Source organism: Mobula hypostoma, chromosome 19, assembly GCF_963921235.1.
Source record: "Mobula hypostoma chromosome 19, sMobHyp1.1, whole genome shotgun sequence".
Taxonomy (NCBI): Eukaryota; Metazoa; Chordata; class Chondrichthyes; order Myliobatiformes; family Myliobatidae; genus Mobula; species Mobula hypostoma.
In genome coordinates, this window is record NC_086115.1 from 2,849,439 (window position 1) to 2,861,539 (window position 12,101).

The 12,101-nt window shown below is 41.9% G+C and overlaps 1 protein-coding gene across 10 annotated transcripts in view; it reads right to left on the reverse strand.

Annotated features, from left to right (window-relative positions):
• Positions 1-12,101, reverse strand: part of add3a (adducin 3 (gamma) a) — a 246,688-nt gene that overhangs the window by 75,365 nt on the left and 159,222 nt on the right. For all 10 annotated transcript variants that reach the window (XM_063071246.1, XM_063071242.1, XM_063071248.1 and 7 more), the window contains 3 exons: positions 9,119-9,257; positions 8,879-9,030; positions 7,602-7,682 (listed from right to left, as the gene is read on the reverse strand). In XM_063071246.1, coding sequence (XP_062927316.1) covers positions 7,602-7,682; positions 8,879-9,030; positions 9,119-9,257 — 372 coding nt within the window. The remainder of the gene's footprint in view (positions 1-7,601; positions 7,683-8,878; positions 9,031-9,118; positions 9,258-12,101) is intronic.

Consider the following 12,101-nt stretch of genomic DNA (forward strand, 5'->3'; position numbering starts at 1 on the left):
CATTACAAGATTGCTTTGATAATGTCATCTGGGAGGTATTTCGAGCTGAGAACATCTCCGAATACACAGAGGTGGTCACAAGCATAACTTAGAAGTGCTCTGAAGACACTGTTCCACAAATATCGGTCCAGGTCTACCCAAACCAGAAGCCTTGGATAAATAGTTCTCAGCGCAAGGGGTAAAGCCTTAGCCTCCAGAGACCAACAGGAGCTCAAGAGATGCCACTATGATTTATACAGAGCCATCAAGGTGGCAAAATGGCAATATAGGGACAAAATCCAGTCACAACTCTGTGACAATAACACACAGTGTATGGCAAGGTCTGCACAGCATCGCAGACTTCAAGAAGAAACACAGTAGTACAGCCAACATTGCTGCCTCGCTCCCGCACAAGCCAATTTAATATTTCATTTTATTTATTTATTAACGCTCCATTTGAGGTGGATAGGACTGAACCCCCGAGGAGAGCCGTCAACCAGGCCTGCACCTTGGTCATCTCCAAGGCTGAGGTACGTAGAACATTCCAACATGTCAACAGCCGCAAAGCAGTGGGGCCAGACGATATCCCAGGGCACGTCCTCAAAGCATGAGCGGAACAGCTGGCTGGTGAGTTTATGGACATTTTTAATCTCTCCCTCTCCCAGTGTGTAGTGCCCTCCTGTTTCAAATCGTACATTATTGTCCCTGTACCTAAGAAAACCAACGTAGCATGCCTGAACGATTGCAGCCGTGTCCGCACTCACCTCAATTATAAGCTAATACTTTGAGAGGCTGGTTAAAGACTATATCTGCAGCATGTTACGACCCACACTGGACCCCCTACCATTCGCCTACCGATGGAACTAGTCTACCGATGACACCACAGCACTACATACCGTCCTCACTCACCTGGAAAAGAGGGATGCATACGTTAGAATGCTGATCCTGGACTACAGTTCAGCATTCAACACCATAATGCTCTCCAGAGTTGACAGGAAGCTCCGACACCTCAGCTTGCACCCCATGTGCAGCTGGATCCTAGACTTCTTATCGGATCGCCGATAGGTGGTAAGGATGGGCTCCCTCACCTCTGCCCCCCAAACGCAGGTGCCCCCCAGTTGTGTCTTGAGTCCCATTCTCTACTCCCTTTACACCCACGACTGTGCTGTAACACACAGCTCCAATCTGCTGATCAAATTCGCAGATGCCATGACTTTGATCAGCCTTATTTCTAGCAGTAATGAGACAGTCTACAGAGTAGAGGTTGACATCCTGACACAGTGGTGCCAGGATAACAAACTCTCCGTCAATGTCTAAAAAGCCAAAGAATTGATTGTGGAATACAGGAGGAACAGAGATCAACATCAATGGATCGGCACTTGAGAGGGTGAGTGGTGTCAAGTTCCTCAGTGTATGCATCACTGATGATCTCACCTGGACTGTACACACTGGAGTTGTGACAATAAAAGCACAACAACATCTCTTCCACCTCAAGTGACCGAAGAAGTTTGGCATGGGCCACCAAATCCTCAAGACCTTCTACGGGGCACCACTGACAGCAGACTGGCTGGCTGTATCATGCCTGGTACGGGAACTGCAACAATCTTGATCGGCTAGGCACTGCAGAGAGTGGTATGGACAGCCCAACGCATCTGTGGACGTGAACTTCCCTCCATTGAGGATACTTATAGTAGCAGGTGCAGAAAGAAGGCGTGGAAGATCATATAGGACACCAGTCACCCCACCATAAACTGTTTCAGGTGCTTTTGTCTGGCAAACGCTACCGCATCATTAAAATCAGGACCAACAGCCTACAGTACAGCTTCTTTCCACAAGCCATTAGACTTTTAAATTCACATGTCTGTACATTGCAACAGAGTCATAACGCAAAGATTTTTACTCCCTCATATTGTGGGATGGATGTAAGATTTTCAATAAATTCTAATCCTTTTCCCCATCATTTCAAATCTTTATTATTCACGACAAAATAATGCACTTTTGATAATGAGCTTCTATTTTCTTTTGTGTTTGTTTCACAATTATGAAGGATTATCTCAATTTCCCATTGTGATACTACCACATACATTGCATTCATTACATACATTACATTTAGAGCAACTTGCAAACTTAACACAAACACTCTTTCAGGTTCAATGAAACTGAAACAGAGAAACAAGATTTGGGGCTATTTTGCTTTAAAGCAGCTGTTAAAATAAATGTCAGACTCAAAGCCACCTAGACATCAGGGAAATCTGATGATCTGGCTGTTCTCTTCCTACCTGTATACAGACAAAGACTACAGAACAAGGCTTCAAAAGCAAGGAAAACAAAGAGGTGGTTGCAGGAGGCAGAGGAGTGAGTACAGTACAGCTTGGAGTCACTGCTGAAACGCAAAGGGATGAGGCTTCCTTTACCCAGCATCGTGTTGACAAATATGCAGTCGCTGGAAAACAAAACTGATGATCTGAGGGCAAGGCTGCTGCATCAGAGGCAGATGAGGCAAATCTCAACGGTTTTATAATCCGAAATTTCAATCAGGCCTGTTTGAAGAAAACCCTGCCCTGTTATCACCAGCTTATAACCTGTAGCACCAGGGGTCCCAACACACTATAGACCACTGCTACGCTATAATAAGGTATGCCCATTGCTCCTTGTCAAGACCACAATTTAGCAAATCAGACCATTTGACTGTCATCCTATTACCTGCATACAGACAGAGCCAAAAAAGCAAGGCTCCAGAGATTAAAACAACCAAGAGGTGGTCACGGGAGGCAGAGGAACAGTTACAGGATTGCTTTGAGTCAGTGGAGTGGGCTGTGTTCAAGCACTCTTCTGAGGAGCTGAATGGCTACACCAAGGTTGTAACAGACTTAATTAGAAGAGCTGCAGATGAAGTGTGTCCCTGAGCAATCATTCAGGGTTCCCCCAAGTCAGAAGTCCTGAATGAACCATGAAATCCAAAATTAGCTGAGAGCAGATCAGAGGCATTCAAGTCTAGAGATCAAGGATGCTACAAGTGGTGCAGGTATGATCTCCAGAAAGTCATCTCATGGGTGAAGAGGAGATCCTGGATACTCGACAGCTGTGGCAGGGTTTGAATGGTATAACCTCTAAAAAGTTAAATCAAGTGACATGGGGGACAGCAGACCTTCGCTTTCAGATGAGGTCAATGCCTTCTGTGTTCACTTTGACTGTCAGAACATGGAGGAACATTGCGCACGTCCACATCTCCTGATGATCCTTTGGACTCAGTATCTGAAGATGACATGCGGGCTGCTTTCAAGAGGGTGAATCCAAGGAAAGCATGCAATCCGGACGAAGTACACAAATCCAAGACCTGGGCCTCAATACCTTTTTGTGCAATTGGATCCCAGATCTCCATCGGCACAGGTGTACCACAGGGCTGTGTGCTTAGCCCTCTGCTCTACTCCTTTAGATCTATGACTGTGTGGCCAAATACAGCTCCAACATCATATTCCAACTGGCTGTTGACTGAATCAAAGTTAGTGATGAATCAGCATGCAGGAGGGAGAGAAAGAAAATTTGGCTGTGTGGTGTCATATTAACAATCTCTCACTCAATGTCAGCAAGACCAAGGAACTGATTATTGACTTCAGGAGGGGGAAACCAGGAGGTCCATTAGCCAATCCTCATCAGAGGATCAGACATGCAGAATGTCAAAAGGCATCCGTTAGTCTTGTGAGACCATGGATCTGTGCCTGGAAAGTCTTCACTCTCCAGGGCGCAGGCCTGGGCAAGGTTGTATGGAAGACCAGCAGTTGCTCATGCTGCAAGTCTCCCCTCTCCATGACACTGATGTTGTCCAAGGGGAGGGCATTAGGACCCATACAGCTTGGCACCAGTGTCGTCGTAGAGCAATGTGTGATTAAGTGCCTTGCTCAAGGACACAACACGCTGCCTCAGCTGGGGCTCGAACTCATGACCTCCAGATCGCTAGTCGAACGCCTTAAACACTTGGCCACGTGCCCACACTGGAGAATATCAGTAACTTTAAATTCCTGGGTGTCATTATTTCAGAGCACCTGGTCTGGACCCATTATATAACTAATTTCAAAGAAAGCACAACAGCACCTCTACTTCATCAAGAGTCTGCAGAGATTCAGCATGACATCATAAACTTTGATAAACTTCTATAGATGTGAAGTGAAAAGTGTATTAACTGGCTGGTATGGGGACACTAATGTCTTTGAAAGGAAAATCCTACAAAAAAAGTAGTGGATTCGGCCCAGTACTTCAGAGGTAAAGCCTGCCCAACCACTGAGCACATCTACATGAAACACTGTTGTAGGAAAGCAACATCCATCTTCAAAGATCCTCACCACCCAGGCTATGCTCTTTTCTAGCCGCTGCCATCAGGTAGAAGGTACAAGCAAGCCTAGGACTTGCACCTCCAGGTTCAAGTTCAATTACTACCCCTTAACCATCAGATTCTTGAACAAAAGAGAATAACTACATTCCTTTTTTGAGATGTTCCCACAACTAATGATCTCACTTTAAGGACTCTTGATCTTCTTACTTCATGCTCTTCGTATATATTGCTATTTATTTATATTCGCATTTGAACAGTTTGTCATCTTCTATGCTCTACTTGACCTCTCATTGATATTGGTTATAGTTAGTATTCTATAGATTTGCTGAGTATGCCCACAGGAAAAAGAATCTCAGGGTTTTATGTGGTGACATATATGTATTCTTGTTAAAATTTACTCTGAACTGGCCTACATTCAAGGACTCAGGGCATCTGAACGAATATGCCATGGTTGTCAGAGACTTTATAAAGTCAATCGTGGACAAATGTGCCCCCACAAAATAATTTAGAGTCTTTCCCAACCAGAAGACCTAAATGAACCACACTCACTCACTCACATCCACAAACTGCTGAGGACAGATCAGTGGCAGTCAGGTACAAACGCTCCAGGTACAACCTCCAGAAAGCCATCTTGCATACAAAGTGGCAATTCCGGACCAAAGTGAAACCACGGAATGATGCTCGACAGCTGTGGCAGGGCTTTAATGCTATTATCTCCTATAAAGTAAAACCAAGCAATAAGGATCTGCTACTAGAGGAGCTCCATGCCTTTTATTCTCAGTTTGACTGACAAAACATGGAGGCACTATCACAGACTCCCACAGCCTGACAACCCAGTGACCTCAGACTCTGAGGCTGACATGGGAGCATCTTTTAGGAAGGTGAACCTATTGAAAGCGTCTGGCCACACTGGGTACCCAGCTCGGTAGTGAAGATCTGTGCTGATCAACTGGCTGGAATGCTCACTGATATCTTTAACCTTTCACTTCAGCAGTTTAAGGTACACACCTGCTTCAAGTAAAAAGAATATGGTAACCTGCTTCAAGTGATCAAGTAGTACTCACATCCACTAGGATGAAATGTTTTGAGAAGTTGATGAAACTTATCAACTCCTGCCTGAAGTGCAACTTGGATCTGCTCCAGTTTGCCTACTGTCACAACAGGTCAGCAAATGCCTTTTTATTGGTTCTTCATTTAACCCTGGAACACCTTGACAGTAAAGATGCATACATCAGCTTGCTCTTCATTGACTACAGCTCTACATCCAATACTATAATCCCTTCAATACCTCCTTGTGCAATTGGATCCTCGATTACTTCATTTGCAGATCCCAGTCAATTTAGATTGGCAACCCCCATAACCTACATCAGTACAGGTGCACCACAAGGCTGTGTGCTCTACTTGCTTTGAACTTATAGCATTGAAGCTGTGCTTAGCCTCACAGTCATATTTAATTTTGCTGGTGACACCACTGTCATTAGCCAAATCAAAGGTGGTGACAAAACTGCATATACATGTGTAGGAGGATGATTGAAAATCTGGCTGAATGGTGCCACAACAACCTCTCACTCAACGTCAGCAGGTTCAGGGAGCTGGTTATTGACTCCAGGAGGAAACTGGAGTTCCATGAGCCAGCCCTCAGGGGATCAGAGGTGAATGTGAGCAACTTTAAATTCCTCAGCATTGTTTCAGAGAATCTGTTCTGAGTCCAGCATGCAAGTGCCATTACAAAGAAAGCACAGCAGTGCCTCCTCTTACTTAGAAGTTTGTGAAGGTTTGCATGTCATCCAATAGAAGTGGAGAGTATACTGATAGGTTGTATCACTGCATGAAATTGGAATAGGAAGGTGCAGGCGTATCGACAAAAATCAACATGAGCGCAGTTACTTCTAACGTACACTTTATTCTCCAGCAAACAAATGGCAACTTGACCCTTAACAGCCTGGGTGAGTTCTGCCTAGTGAAATTAAGGAGCCCTTACAAAGGGATGGAAACATCAATGCCCTTAAATGGAAAAGCCTAAAAAAAGCAGTGGATACAGCCCAGTCCATCACTGGTAAAGCACTCACAGCCAGTAAGCACATCTACAAGGAACTGTGTTGCACGAAAGCAGCATCCATCAAAGAACCCCACTGTCCAGGCCATGCTCCGTTCTCATTTTTACCACCGGGAAGGAGGTACAAGAGCTTCAGGACCCACATTACTATGTTCAGGAACACTTAATACCCTCAACCATCAGGTTCCTGAACCGGTGGGGGATAACTTCACTCACTCCAACACTGAACTTTTCTTGTGTGCGGTTTTTCACTGATTCTATGGTGTTTCTTTGTATCTACTGTGAATGTCCACAAGAAAATTAATTGCAGAGATGTATATTGTGACACATGTATTTTGAAAATAAATTTACTTCGAAGGTTGAACTACATCAATATTATGGAATATTAACCAGATCTGCAGTATGATATACTAAGTGCCAGTTACATTGAAATATGGTTGATTAACTTAATAAAGAATTACTTAATAACTGCAGCAGGTGTAAATTCTCCAACTGCATTTCAAGTGCTCTGTTGTCTCCCTCTCCTCAGTAACAGATGTAAATACATGTTGGACTAGATTACAAAGGCAGCTTCAAATAGAATTCCTTACAACAGTCTTATTGTGCCACACATACAAATATTGATTTTACATGTGAGTAGAACAATTTTTTTTGTTAAGGATTTTAACTAAAAGTACTGCATTTTCCTCTTTTCCTAGTTCACACTGAAAACACCGATTGTTTTTATCAAGTTGCTGTGTGAGGAAAAATGTACTGAAATTGTTTAATTATAAAATGTTTCAGTTGATTAGCAATTGAACAAACAAATGAAAGAACTTTTTTTTATTTCCAGGACAGTACACCTTTGATTAGTTCTATAGTTTTACAGATTCTTCAAAACAAAAAGTGCCATTAGTTTCAAAAAAAAAATCATAATATACAAAATGCTTAAGGAACTCAGAGGTTCAGGCAGTATCCATGCTTCACTTCCACTGAAGCACTTCTGATTATTGCAATGTTGCAAATGTGACATCTAATTTGCACTCTCAAAATTCGGCAGTTCTGCTAAAACAGGATTACCTGGCCTTTTAAGTAAGGAGTTCACACTGGCATGAATACTCTTCATCTTTCAAAAGGTTTCTACAAGATCTATTGCACAAAGGCTGATAAGGCTCATGTTTATCTCAAAGAGATAGTAGCTCTTAGATTTTAACACGGGAATAGATACAGATAAACAAATAATGCATGCAAACTTACAAGATTTGAAGCTGTGGCCTCAGAATAAGAAAGGCCCTTGGGAATAATGAGGAAATGTTCCTGTTCTTTGTTTACTCTGACCTGAAAAGTGAGAAGTAACTTAAGCCTTAAATCTGTCAATAATTATTTTAGAAATTAATCACACAATTATTTAGTACATAAACCAGTACAGCACAGGAACAGGTCCTTCAGCCCACAAAGTTCTGCTGAACCAATTAAATTATTAACTAACTAGCTAACTAAACTAATTTCATCTGCCTAAAAGTCCATATCCTTCCATTTTCCTCACATTCATGTGGCAATTTGAACGTCTTTAAAGGCCCTAACGTACCTGTCTCTACATCCACCACGCTTTTTTAAAAAACTATCCCTCACATCTCCTTTGAAATCAGCCCTCCCTCACCTTAAATATATGGCCTCTGGTATTAGATATTTCAACAATGGGAAAAAGATACTGTTTATCTATGCCTGTCAAAATCTTATAAACCTTGATTACAAGGGTTTTCAGCCTGGGATCCACAGACACTTTGCTTCATGGTATAGGTCCATGGCATAAAAAAGGCTGGGAACCGCTGCACCAGATCTTACCTCAGCCTCCACCGCTCCACAGCTTGCTCAGCATCTCACATTAGCACATGTCTAATCTAGTTGCATTCTGGTAAACCTCTTCTGTAGCCTCTCCAAAGCTTTGACATCCTTCCAATAATGGATTGGCCAGAACTGTATGCAATACACCAGATGCAGCTTAACTAGAGTTTCATAATGCTGTACATAACTTTCTAACCTTTGAACTCACACCTCGACTAATAAAGACAAACATGTCATAGGCCTTCTTAACCATTCTATCAATCTGTGTAGCCACTTTCAGAGCTCTGAACTTGGAACCCCAAGATCCCTCTGCTCCTTAATACTGTCTTGCTTTTAATGGTGTATTGTCTCTTTAATTTTGACCTACCTACCAATGCACAATACTTCACATTTGTCCAGGTTAAATTCCGAGTTGATAGAGATAATCTGTAATTTTGAACCAAGATTGTAATGAGTACTAACTTCAGAAACACTCCAGAAATGGAGCTCCGATCACACGTGTACTAATATTTAATAATCCCACTGGATACTACAACAATCTAAAAGACTCAATGAACAATTTCTTTATCGTAAACTTTTTGACTTTGCCCATCCCTATTATCATATTCTAGACACCTTGTTATCACTTCAGTAACAGACTGTAGCATGTTATGATCCAAAAATATCTTAAACCCAAAATGGATACTTACTGTTATGTAGCTATTGGTTAAATGCGCCCATCCAAAGAGATCTACCATTCTATACAGGCTCGCAACTTTACAGCGGATCAACTTCTCTCCTTTCGCAAAGGTAGCAGATTCAATGGCATGAAGATCATTGATCGGTGTGGCAATTCCTAGGCCTAAAGAAAATGTAAAACTTGTCAGAATTTGAGGCAGCAACTCTACATTCTCTAATTTTAAGTAGAAAAGGTCTTTACAGCCACTTACTAAGTTGTGTTGAAGGTAAAGTTGCAACAGAACTTGCCATTACAAAATCTGCTATTTGTTGCAGGGCAAGCAGGCCCACAGGATTATTACCCTTTTTCATCTGTTCGTGAATGAGGACCTCAAGCTCATCCCGAAAGGCCTAGAATCAAATGGGTTTGTATTAAAACATAAATATGGAATCTCAAGGCAAGCTACATATCCTAAACTACATACGGCCAGCATGAATAATCAACATTTTACAAGCAAAAGTCAAACACTTTACATGTCAATTAACCTGTGCAAGATGTATCATGCCCAATCTCTAAAAAAAAGCACGTTCTGAAAATACTCATACAAGTATTTAAAACTACCAATGGATTGACAGATAAACCCAATCCAGCAATAGTCTTGGTATCAACACAGCCTCATATTTTATCAGCTATTTTCTGTATGCAACATTTTGCTAGAAGATTGCCAAAGTGATTTATACAATACTAGGGTAGAGCATCAACTGCTGACAAATTATTTTATGAATGAAAGAAACAAGCAAATTCACTTCTGGAATGAGGACTTATTGATACTGGTAGAAGACTGTATCAGTTTGCTTAGAAATTACATCCTTGCAGGATCCACCAGTGTGGGGATGTGCGTAGAATTTAGAAGCAAGAAGGGAGTGTCATTCTAGTGGAGCTATATTATAGATCCCCAAAAGTCAGCAGGAATTTGAGCAGCAGAGTGCAAAAAAAATTGGTCAGTTGTAAGAATAACAGGGTTATATTAATAGAAAACTTTCATTTAATTAGAGTGACCTACTCATGCTGGTTGAAGCAAGGTAGGTAAATGAGGTAGCAGTCAGGGAGTGCCCTGGCTTTAGTGATCATAATTCTACTAGTTTTAAGACAGGAAAATGATTTGATGGGAAAGACATGAAGGGCATATGGGAGACTTCAGAGCGAGCTATCAATAATACAGAGGAAGCACATCATTGTTAGCGTGAAGGGTAAACTTGGTAAGTTTAGACAACCTTGGCTGATGAGAAATATTGAAAGAAAAAGGAGGAAGCACACATTTTGGGGGCTGGGGGGGAGAAGTAAGTACCCCCATGACTATAAACGCATTAAGGATATGCACATTTAGAAACATACCTATCTTTTTTAAGATAGAAATCAGCAGGGTAAAGAGAGCACAAGAGATGGCTCTGGCAGGTGAGGTTAAGGAAAATCTCACGAGGCTTTATAGATCCCTAAAACTGGAAAGGTGGCTAACATTCCATTATTTAAGGGTAGCAAGGACAACCCAGGAAACTACAGGCTGGTTGGTCTGCCATCGGCGGTGGGAAAATTACTGCATGGAACCTGAGGGACAGAATTTATTAACATTTAGATAAGGGTTTCGTTAGGAGTCAGGATGGTTAAGTGTATGGGAAAATCAAATCACTCTGTGCTCTTTGAAGTGGTAACCAAAAGGGTAAATGAGGCTGTCTCAGTAGATGCTGGCTACTAAGACTGGTCTGGAAGGTTAACAACCATGGAATCCAAGTAGTTAGTTAGGTGGATTCAAAATTGGCTAGGAGATTGGAAGTAGAGGGTGGAGACTGATGATAAATGGTATGGCATTGGGATCTTTGTTATTTCTCACTTATATAAATAATTCGGATGTGAATGCACAAGGCTCAATCAGCAGGCCTGGCTTATGTATTTATTGAGATGCAGCGCAGAATAAGCCCAGCAATGTCCCGATATAATCCCAGCCTAATCAAGGGACAATTTACAATGACCAATTAACCTACCAACCACAGTCCTACCATCTTTGGACTGTGGGAGACAATCTGAACACCCACACAGTCACAGGGAGAACATACTAAGTCCTTACAGGTAGCAGTGGGAATTGAACCCAGTTCACCAGTACAGGTCGACCTTCACTAATCTGACTACCCGTAATCCGGTTCCTTTAATAATCCGGCACTCGTTATGCCTTATGTGATCCTTCTGTAATTCAGCATTTTCACTAAATTGGCACTCCCCAGGTCTCAATGGTGCCGGATTAGTGAAGGTCGACATGTATTACAAAGTGTTGTGCTAACCACTAACCCCAAACGATATGTAGTAAGCAGTTGCAGATAGTGAAGGAGGTTATCACAGACTACAGGGAGATTTTGCTCAGTTTGGGAAGTGGGCTGAAGGGTGGCAAATGGAGTTCAATACAGTTAAGTGTGAGATAACAGATTTTGGAAAATCAGTTCAAAGAAGAACTTGAACAATGAGTGGCAGGGGCACTTGGGGAATGTACTGAAACAGAGAGACATAAGAGTATAAGTTCATAGTTTGTTGAAAGTGGCATCACAGGGAGACATGGTCATTGAAAGGATGTTTAGTATACCGGCCTTCACAAATCAGGGCACTGAGTACAAAAGTTCAGACAATGTTACAGTTGCACAAGTCATTTCTGAGGACACACTTAGAATACGGTGTAGAGTTTTGGTCATCCTATTTTAAGGTGTAGGTAAGGAAGCGAAGATGACATCAGCAAACAACGCGACCAATGGCAATATCCTTCGGACAGTTCATAAAACAACTTCTTTCAAATATGATTCTACTACTAGGCACATGATTGGAAAATATGATTTACATTTTGATTGTGCGTTTTTGGGCTGATTGAGTCTCTTAAGAGAGTTTGGTGAGATTTGTAGTGGAATATTCAGCATGGAACCAAGAAGCCTGGAGACTGGACACAAGACCATGATGGACTCCATTTCTCACCAATTAATGTGCCGAGTAAGATGGAAATCAACAAGAACTGGAGGCCAAACTATACAAAAAAGCTTCAAAATACATTTTTGCAAGATGGTTTGCATTCGTAATATTCTGCAAATAATCTCCTGCAAACCCTTCCATTCCTTGTTTGCTGCTTTGTCTCAAAATTGGCTCTCAAAACTGAAGTATAGGTTAGTGGGTATTAATCGTTTGATATCTTTCTGGACAAGTTCAAACAATTATTAAAACAT